Below are 10,633 nucleotides of genomic sequence, written 5' to 3' on the forward strand. Positions count from 1 at the left end.
ATAACTTCTGCAGGTGGTTTAGGTCCATGAACAGAACCTATTATCATAGTTTGCATGCATGTCTAAAGAGATGAATTAGAGAGGGGGGGAGAAGGTCTTCCTTACCTCGCTACTCTCCATCTTCTTGTCCAGTGGGGAGTCCTCTGTCACCTGCCTCATCCTCAATGACATTCTGAGAGAAACCTCCAAGGAATTCCATACACTCTGAAGAGAAAGGACTTAATGTATTTGGCATAGAGTATGGTTCCACATGTAATGTGCTATGGTGGCTTTAATAAATTTTAACAAGTACTTTTTTTTTTGGAACAATAGTTATATATACTAGTGGGCAACTAGTGCTTCTCACGTCTGTTGTTGATACTCCAAATTCAAATTCTACCCAAACCTCCTCAAACTTCTTTCTCCCCTTTCCGAACCTCCAAATTCTTGCCACATGGCGTCTTTGTGAAACTCTTCCTTAAGATAATACTAGCATTGGACCCGCGCGTTGCTGCAGCGGCGGCAGGTAGAGTTCCAAAAAAAATAGGCTCAGTTTCTCCAATTTAGGTCATGTTTTAAGTAAACACAATACATTATTTCAAGTGACTTCATATATACATATCTCAAAATAACATCCATGTCTCGTAGATTTATAGCGAAAACAAAAATATCATAGTAATGTAGCATACGAAGATGCAAAAAAGGACCAATATTACATATTCTCAAAATGCACCACAAAATACGTATTCTCAGTCTTAGTAATGTCAGAATCAACAAATTGAATTCTTCTCTTGTGAGAAGGATTATTCATTTGTCTCCTCACAATATGCTCTCTATTGTGAAGCGGTGATCCATCCCACACATGCTCTACTATCGATGAATGCAAAGGACCTACACAAACGAAACAACAATAAATCAAATCTCAAAAGGACCTGCACATAACGACACATCGATAATAAAATCTCAAAAGGACCTGACATAACGACACATCGATAAATAAAATCTCAAAAAAATCTTATAATAGAAAAACATAATCAAAATTACCGCGTACAATAGAACATCGAGTGGATGGTACATGAGGAGCTCTAGTATAAAACCCATAACGAATACCAATGGTCATGAAGGATGTAAGAAACAACCAGTCAATCGGGTACTGAATACCCCTTAAATGATGCAAAGCATCTGTCCATCTCTCTCCAAAACAAATAAACACCCCACTCCTCATCAGGAACACCGATCCCGTACATCTCGATGCCTTCGTCGACAACTCTTACCACCATAAACGTATCAATGTCATGCAATATCCTAAAATCAAAGCATAACAAATAAGTTATACAATTATTTATATATGGGTTCAAAAAATATTTATACAATGTCTAACAATTACACTTATACTTACCCATCCCTGTAAGCATCAATCATAATCCCTGCTACGTGACCTGCAGTAATAGGAGCTGACCATAGCGGTGGCTCTGTACAGATAGACATCAGTATAGAATGTCATGTTCCATACTTTGTAATCAAGAAAAGTTATGCAAATATAGAGAATAACTCACCTACTATCCTCGACAAAGGCATATCCAATGTAAAGGTAATCTTAGACATGTCTGTCAAAACATAAACAACAAAAATAGGTACTTTTACCATGGACAAATATGTATAAAAAAAGAAATCACAACAAAATTAATCAAATTGCAGAACCTAAATAAGAAACCTGACTTGTCACTCTGAAGTCATCAAGATCTCCTTATAAACAATATTGTTTGTTGTAGGTGTATAACTTTGAAGATCATCAAATGAACACTCCACATTAGCATTATCCTCAAGTAACACCTTCACAGCATGAGGAGACTGTGCTCGTGACAACGTGACATACAATTGCCCATGAGTAAACACTGGAGTCACCAAATACAACCCCAATACATTTAGGGTTTGGCCTTGTGATTTGTTTATTGACATGCCAAATGCCAGCCGCACGCGAAACTGTCTCCTCCTCATGGTGAATGGTAGTTGGGCCTCGCTGCATATAAAGGTAATCCGTGGAAGAAATACTCTTTCACCAACTTTAGTACCAGTGATGATTTCAGTCTCCAAGACTTTAGAGTGAAAGGCCTTACATATCATCCGTGTACCATTACAGAGTCCACGTCTTGGATCCAAGTTACGAAGCAAAATAACAGGAGCTTCTAACTTTAAAACCAAGCAGTGAGGTGGATATCTGTCCCGAAGGTCAATTGTATTCAAAAATTATGTGGAATATAGGAATGAATTTTCATCGTTTTCAAGAATTGAATCTACACTGAAATATTGCTTAGGCTCACCAGGCATTGCATCCAAAGCTGTCTTATTCACAATATCCACTTGACTGTTTATTGGAGCAAGAATAGCACGCTCACTAAAGTATGAAGCATATGTCGTAGTGATAGCCAATTCAGAGTATACCCAATGTACCAAGTCTTTAAGAGTCGATCTTTGCAAGACCATATTACTTGGTAGTGTCACCATCGTATTATCATCGCTACAATCCACTCCATTCCCAATATTCATGACCCAGTGTTTAAACTCATTGCATCCATTAGTATTGCTTGATTGAATATGCATATTTCCAGTTAACTTTAGAACTTTGATAGAGTTCCATAGAAAGGAACGACACAATGCTGCATTAACAATATCCTCACGTCTTCCCTTCATAATAACAGGCAAGATTTGTCTAAAATCTCTCCCCATTAATACAACCTTTCCACCAAATGGCTTATCTGAGAATAATACATCTTGTAAGCTCCTATTCAATGCTTCAAAAGTATAACGATGAATCATTGGAGCCTCATCCCAAATAATGAGCTTACAAACTCTCAAAACCTCAGCAAGTTGTCCATGTACAGGGATTTGCAAGTTGAAGAATTGTTTAGCTCCAGAGGTATCTTGAATCTAGAATGTGCAGTACGTCCATTCGCCAAGAGTAGAGAAGTAATACCTGACGATGCAGTGGCCAAAGCAACATACCCTTGTCCATGTACTCGCGCAAGCAAGCAATTATACAAATAGGTCTTGCCCGATCCCCCCGGACTATCTAGGAAAAAAATGTCACCTGTATCTGTCGTAATTGCATGCATTACAGCATCGAAAATAACACGCTGGCTATCTGTTAATGTTGACTCCATAGCACTTGACAGGTTAAATTGTTCGATAGTATCAAAAGATCTCTCTTCCAAAAGCAATCTATTTTCACCCAAGACTTCCAAATCAGTTCTATTTAGTTCAGGCATTCCTTCAAAATCTGCCAATGTCCGTCTCTGAGCACGAAGAATTTCTTCTAAATGTAGTAGTGCATGAGTTTCAGCTAATTGTTCAATACCAATAAACTGACCCCTACTTCTCGATAACTGGTATAGAAAATCTTCTATCATTTCTTCTCGAAATCTCTTCCACAATATTCCTGGACAGGAAGGCTCACAAAATAGCAATATAGTACCAAAAAGACATCTCAACTGCAAGGCATTTTGCATGGATGATGCTTCCTCCATACATGCAACCCATTCAGAATCATCTTCCAGTATCCCTCTGGCAATGCAAGCTGCCTTGAAAAAGAAGGATAGATGTGACCATTGAGCGAACGCAAATCTTCAAATGACTTAGATCCTTTACATATTGTAAGAAGTAAGCGAACATAGTATGCCTCACCTGCCAAAGGAGCTACAAAGTACATGCGCCCTATAGTGTTTCCAATCTTTCTTTTGGTCCATTTCTTCAACCTGGAGTTCCAAACCCATTGTTGAGGGAAATCACTATACAATGTATTGTTTGCTTCACGATGTTGTTGATTACAGGTAAACCATTCAATCATAGTAGTCTTGCCTACATTTTTCCTCTGAAAAACATCTGCAATATTATCATCATCTCTGAAGATAACATTATGACCCCCCATCTAAGTGTACCTGCAAAACCGTTGCACATCAGGCTTCTCATTGTGTAAATCATACTCAAAGAGTCTCCAACATGCCTCTGATGCAGAGACGTAACGTGCATCCAAAGACCTCTGAATCTCATCAACTACGCAAGCAGCATTAACATCCCCACCTTGTACAGTGCTAAATCTTATTGTTGCTATGTCATGTCCCTTGTATATGTACTTGTAAAGATATTTCACTGCTGCTATTGTTGAGCATATTTCCACATTTACATGAGCATTATATGTGATTGAAAGATAAGGGTTATATGGCACAACCCATCTATTATCAACATTACACTTTTTCAATGCCACAGTTCTTCCATCATTTCGACGCATATACACGGGGTAACCACTCTCATCCACAGTAGTCTCTTGTGCAAAAGCTCGTGGATAGTTCCTTGTGCATTTCCCTTTATCCATACAAATTGCACTTGGATTGAATGGCCCACAGGGCCCATGGATATTGCAATGCAACACGACATTATGCAGAGTAGGAAACATTTGCTTGTCAGGCAAGTCGGCACATACTAATCTGTCATAGTCTTGGACAGTCTTAGGTTTATGGACACTATCCAAGATCAATAACGTGTGTGAATGAGGCAATCCTCTTTTTTGGAACTCAATGACACTCACATATCCAATCACCTTACCAAAGAGCTCCTTCTTCATGATATTTTTCATCATATCTGAATGTTTTTCGTGAAATACTCTAGTAGTCAAATCAGGCCGGTCACATGCACTTTGCCCCGGGAGTAAAGCATCTAATACCTCTGGCCACTTTGTGTTACAAGTGAAAGTAATGAATAAATCGGGCTTGCCCTTTGAACGAACAATTGCCATGGCATCCTGATAAAGTTGATACATTTGTCGTGGCCCACCAGTAAAACTGGAAGGTAACACTATTCTGCTTCCCACTGTCCTTCCTACAATACCGCTTCCACTTCCTTCTACATGAAGCATGTCTGCTAAACCACTATAAACCTCTGAACGCAAACTTTCTTGATTATGGCGTAGCCAAGATAATCGTGACTCTTCAACACTGCAATAGGCATCAACCATAAACTGTTGCAACAATCTTCCACCACGTAGCAAGCATGCATTTGTATCTGGGCGAATTTGCAATCGATAAGCATAGTATTGTCGTTGAGTCACACAATGACCATTTCTCAATGCACTCACTTGTTCATCAGCATAAGGGATTCTCAAGTGCCATCCGTCCTCCCCTCTTGGAAATAACATGACGTACAAAAGAGGCATATAGCACCTATGCAAATTAGAGATGTGTTTGCATGTGCCTTCTCGAGTATGCAATAAAATATCACGACGACCAACATTATGATCATCACCTTGACCAATCATGATACCAGCAATCTCAGAAGCTGTTGGCATTGAGTACTGCCTAGATGTGGATTTCGTCTCACATATAGTCATTTTCAAATCCAAACTCGGATTGTCACTCAACGTTCTTCCCACATACTTAAAAGCTTGTGCAAATGGATTAGAAGTGTGCATCATGGATTGAAGTGCTTCTAGGGTTGTGGATTCCAATCCATTCATGAATCCATTCATGACACCTAGTCGATTTTGTAATTCGTGCTCAGTATCAAACACATACAACTATGCAAACTGTGGCTTAGGATTGTACATATTATTGGGGACCAAAGACCCAATCCGATGATAAACAGTCCCATGCACCTTGAAAGTATAGACACTACTATTGTGAAAGAGAGAGTCATCTATTTGTGCACCCAATGATGAAAAAGCCAACACACTATTATAAGCCCTGATGTTTTCTCGAAATTTTTTACTTGTAGTGTCACTACCAATCAAAAGAGACCTTAATGGCTCAGGTCGTTCAGCAAGTGAAGGAACAGACACACGCCCATGTTTACAACAATATTTGCCAAGAGTCGGGTAGGTTCTTGTAATAAGATAAGATTTTCTTCTTAATGGATGGCTGATTGGGGTCAATATTGATGGAAAAGGAATCTTGAAGAGGCTCATGGAGGTTCATTTCAACACAAACCTGGGGGTGGATTCTTGGGACCAAACCATTGTCTGGTCTGAAACCAAAAACTTACCAAGGGGTTGGCATGGTAAAGAGGTATGGGCAAGTCAGGGAACTCAATACACCGTCATGGTCCAGGGTCGCTAGAGTGCAAATCTTAGCCATTCAATCAGCAAGCATTATTTTGAAAGAATAATGTCATGATACAAAATGATTCTGACACATCAACACTAGGAATATTACACAACACAACTATTAAGGAAATAATGCCAAGTCAGCACTCAGAATATTAAAAATCAGAAACTAATAAAATCATGACACATCAGCTACTAGAATTCTAAAACTACAGAATACCAATAGCATTTTGACACATCAACTATCAGAATGTTAAAACATTGAATAGGCATAAAGCTATCCAAACATTCTTTTATTATTATAGAAAATTCTAGAACAGTTTTCACTTTTTGTCACATGACAATAGAGCAGAGAATCTGGGTTTATAGCTTGAACATAGAGAAACATCTTCAACCTGGGAGTCTATCCCTCTCTGCACGCTTTGCCAACTCCCTCTTGAAAACTGGGCTCATCAGCTCGCTGCTGCCTTTCTCTGCTACTGGCTTGTTGTTGGATGGCCTCTTCTCTGCAGCTCTCCACTTGCATCTCCTGGCTATGGCTTCTCTGTTGCTGCTGCTGTGTTTGCCACTCTAACTGCATCAGATTGAAAGAAATGTTCTCATACAAGGTGCCTGCCAGAAAGTCAGCTGCATCCCGCTCATTGAACCCATCATAAATTGCACAGAAGAGCCTGCCGTCTTCCTCAGAGCAGGCTGCCTGCACGCGATCCTCTCCAGCAGCACCTAGCATCTGCGGCATCGAGGAAGCGTCGAGACTCCATTATCTGTGGGCGCTTCTGGATGCATTACTGCCTTCTGGCAAGCAGCTAACTCGTCTCCTGCCCTGGACCATGACGGACGGGAAAGGCCGTCGGCTGGCCTTTCCGGTCGGAAGGGGCCTTTCCCTACACCTTCAATGGTCTGGGCTTCTGGGCACCAAAATGGGGGTGCGAGAAGGAGAGGGTGAGGGGCTGGTTTTTAGTGGCCCACTGGCCAACCAGCAGGACAATCCTTGGCCATATCATGGGTCTCAAATTTAAAGCAAATATATCCATTTGGCAGATAGTATGCTATCTCAACATTCCAACCTCTGATATTCCAGTTAGCCTCATACCATCGTTTGATAACTTCTGCAGGTGGTTTAGGTCCATGAACAGAACCTATTATCATAGTTTGCATGCATGTCTAAAGAGATGAATTAGAGAGGGGGGGGGAGAAGGACTTCCTTACCTCGCTACTCCATCATCTTGTCCAGTGGGGAGTCCTCTGTCACCTGCCTCATCCTCAATGACATTCTCAGAGAAACCTCCAAGGAATTCCATACACTCTGAAGAGAAAGGACTTAATGTATTTGGGGTCCATCGGCGTTTGGCAGGGATCGAGAAGAGGAGGGACCAATGGGAGGTCCAACTCCATCAACTTGAGTGGTTTTTTTTTCGCAACAGAGCCTCTTGGCTGGGGCTGAGGAGGGGTTGTGGCTCTTGCTGCTACTGAGGAGGGTCCTGCACTGTGTGGGGGTCCTGCATGTTGATTTGCTGTACGTGTGGGGGCACTTGAGAAGAAAACTTGGTTTTTCTCTAGGAGGGGATTCCTGATGAGGGCAGGAGGGGAGCTTCTGCACCTCCTTGGCTATGCAGATAGGCAAAGGAGGGGGAAGGACCAACACCTCCTTGGCTATGCACATGGGATGTTTTGTGACCATCTCTTGCGTTACTGAGGCCGTAGCTTGCATTGCTCTAGACAGAATAGAGGAAATCCATGTATAACCGACTGGCTATGAAAGAGAGCTTGCAAGAGAGCAAGGGCGGAGTGGAAATATGGTCAAAAGAAAGCACAGGGTAGGAAAGAGTGAAAGATGCATGGGGGAAGAGAAAGAGGTCAGAACCATCCCTGTCGTTTCCCATCACCGCCCACCACGAAGAGAACATTTCTCTGCACTGCTTGTCTTAAAAAAACATAATTTAAAAAAGATGAACTTCTACTAGGTTTTTTAAAGGTGCTTTACATAATACTAAGAGTACATGTAATGTGCTATGGTGGCTTTAATAAATTTTAACAAGTACTTTTTTTTGGAACAATAGTTATATATACTAGTGGGCAACCAGTGTTTCTCACGTCTGTTGTTGATACTCCAAATTCAAATTCTACCCAAACCTCCTCAAACTTCTTTCTCCCCTTTCAGAACCTCCAAATTCTTGCCACATGGCATCTTTGTGAAACTCTTCCTTAAGATAATATAGATATAGAGATATAAAGAAGAGATATAGAGTTAGTTATATATATATATATATATATATATATATATATATATCCAAAAACAACTTTATAGCTTTACATTGAGTCCCAGCTCCAAGTTCACCCACAACTTTACATCTCCATGTTAAGTAAACTACATATTAAACTCCACCTATCATCTTCCGATAGAGAAGAGGACTGCCTCCTGGAAATTTGATATCCCAGTTGAATAACAAGTACTATTTTTGATATGTATCTCATGACATCAAATCTATTTTCTACATTTTTTTTTCAATAGCAATGCCATAACTTTTTTCAAAGGTTACACACACACACACTTGTTTTAGTCTTTGGTCATGCTGATCTAGACTCACCTATGTCTATTTTTAAGATATTTTGGTAGGACAACTAGTGAATTCCATCATTGGGTAAATTTTCTTATGGGACAGTCTAAGAACATACTCAATGATTTTAGTAATCCTCGATGTTTGTGATATAAACTATACTAGCTTGTTTTAATAACCTTGATTTTTGTAAGAAGTTACGAGAGTTTGACACTGCCATTTTCTTTAGTTGAAAGCCCCATTGCTTCTTTAAATATACTAGTTGGTTGACTTGTGCTCCGCATGTCTCCAACCTCCAAATTCAAATTCTACCCCAACCTCCTCCTCCTCTTCTCGAACCTCGAAATTCATGCCACGTGGCGGCTTTGATTATATAAAGATGGATTGACCTTCTTGTTGTGTGTAGAAGGGATCCAGCTAATGCACTTAGAGCCTTTGATAAATTATGAAACCAAATCAATGACCTCAACCTTCTAGATTTCACTAATCTGGAAATTTATAATAAATGCCTCCCTTCCTTTTTGTGAACAATATTCTAAAATCCAATAATCTATCTACTATCCCAATTCTAGCTTTTAATTAAGAAAAACCCATCAAATCATTTTGATAGCCTCTCACTTGAAGACCACTTAGCTTTATCATCCCCCTTCCTTCATCCTTTTTTATCCCATTAACTCTTTCCTTTCTCCCTTTGTGTCAATTAGAACTTGACTAATTTAGAGCTAGCCACAAGTTGTGGGCTAGCCTTTAGAATTGATACTCTCGTTGTCCTTTTATAGTGTCATTACCTCTAGATCCCTTTAGAATTTAACTCTCGTTGTCCTTTCATAGTCTCAATACCTCTAGATCCCTTTAGAATTTGTACTCTCGCTGTCCTTTTATAGTCTCAATACCTCTAGATCCCTTTAGAATTTGTACTCTCGCTGTCCTTTGTGGTCTCAATATCTCTAGTGCTAAACAATACAAAAATGCTCCCATACAAGGTTGGTTCTTCCTTAGTTCTAACCTAGGCTTTAAGATTATTCCCTTCTCTCTAAAATCTATTGACCCTCTTAAGTGTCTACCTTAATCTTTGGATGGAAATACACCAATAGAAAAAATACCCTCATTTGAAAATATTCAAGCCCACTTAAATTATAACTTACGACCAGAGGTTATCACCACAGATATGAATATTTTCCACCATGATTTTCTGATAAAAACCATCATTTGCATCTTGGCATCATGGTGGATCAAATGTGATTAGAAACATCATAATGAAAGCATGACTAGCATCTTAACTTAGTCACACAATAGCATATGCAATGTTGATTAACTTAGTCACACAATGTTTAGCATAAGATTATTAGGTGTGGAATCATCATCTAGTAGCTCTCCATGATTGTGGCACCAAAAAATAAACTCCAAGCCCTAAATATGAGGAGAGGCATCTCTAGCTACCCTTGATTCTCCCACAAGTCCTTTTCACCTATATTTGGTAGATTCTCTTCTCTCTTTACTACTTTCGAGATTGTGCATAAATCTACTTAATTGGGAGACCCCAAACTGAATGTATGGCCTCGTATTACATAGATAAATGAGGCCCCCAATAGCCTGGTGATAAAGTGATGCATCAAATGGTTCACCTGAATCCTAGAGACTAAGCCTAGCACCTATCTCTACTAGAGGAGCAACAGGCTTATAGTCTTCAAGACTAAACTGTGTAAGCCTCTGTATGTACTTTGATTATAACATCACAATACCATCATTATGCTTCATAAACTGTATGGCCAAATAATAATGCAACGAGCCAAAATTTGTCATCTCAAATGACACATATAATTCAACCTTAAAGGGTGAAATCTTCTCCTAATTAGGGCCTATGAGCAACATGTCATCAATGTATAAAATAATGACCAAAAAATAATCTTCACTCCTCTTTACATAGAGGATACTCTTAGTTGGACTATTGCAAAAACCATTTGCAACAACCAAGTATGTGTTTGTCTTCTCATACCATGCTCTA

At 39.6% G+C, this 10,633-nt stretch overlaps 1 protein-coding gene across 2 annotated transcripts; it reads right to left on the minus strand.

The window, feature by feature from the left end:
* Nucleotides 1–602: 602 nt before the first annotated feature.
* On the minus strand, nt 603–7,969 carry LOC147617143 (uncharacterized). 2 transcript variants are annotated; one of them, XR_015262331.1, is made up of 4 exons: nt 7,280–7,969; nt 1,379–1,451; nt 1,024–1,284; nt 603–870 (listed from the first exon to the last, which is right to left on the minus strand). XR_015262331.1 is itself a non-coding variant. In XM_086776358.1 (4 exons), exons 1-3 carry the CDS (start codon nt 1,624–1,626, stop codon nt 1,122–1,124), a joined length of 327 nt encoding a protein of 108 aa, XP_086632484.1. In that variant the 5' UTR covers nt 1,627–2,519; the 3' UTR covers nt 603–870; nt 1,024–1,121. The 2 variants fall into 2 exon arrangements, 1 of the variants encoding a protein (XP_086632484.1); XM_086776358.1 differs by lacking the exon at nt 7,280–7,969 and adding an exon at nt 1,536–2,519.
* Between the last annotated feature and the right edge of the window lie 2,664 nt (nt 7,970–10,633).

The sequence above is a fragment of the Cibotium barometz genome, chromosome 37 (genome assembly GCF_041138505.1).
Source record: "Cibotium barometz isolate CiBa-2024 chromosome 37, ASM4113850v1, whole genome shotgun sequence".
In the NCBI taxonomy this organism is placed as follows: domain Eukaryota; kingdom Viridiplantae; phylum Streptophyta; class Polypodiopsida; order Cyatheales; family Cibotiaceae; genus Cibotium; species Cibotium barometz.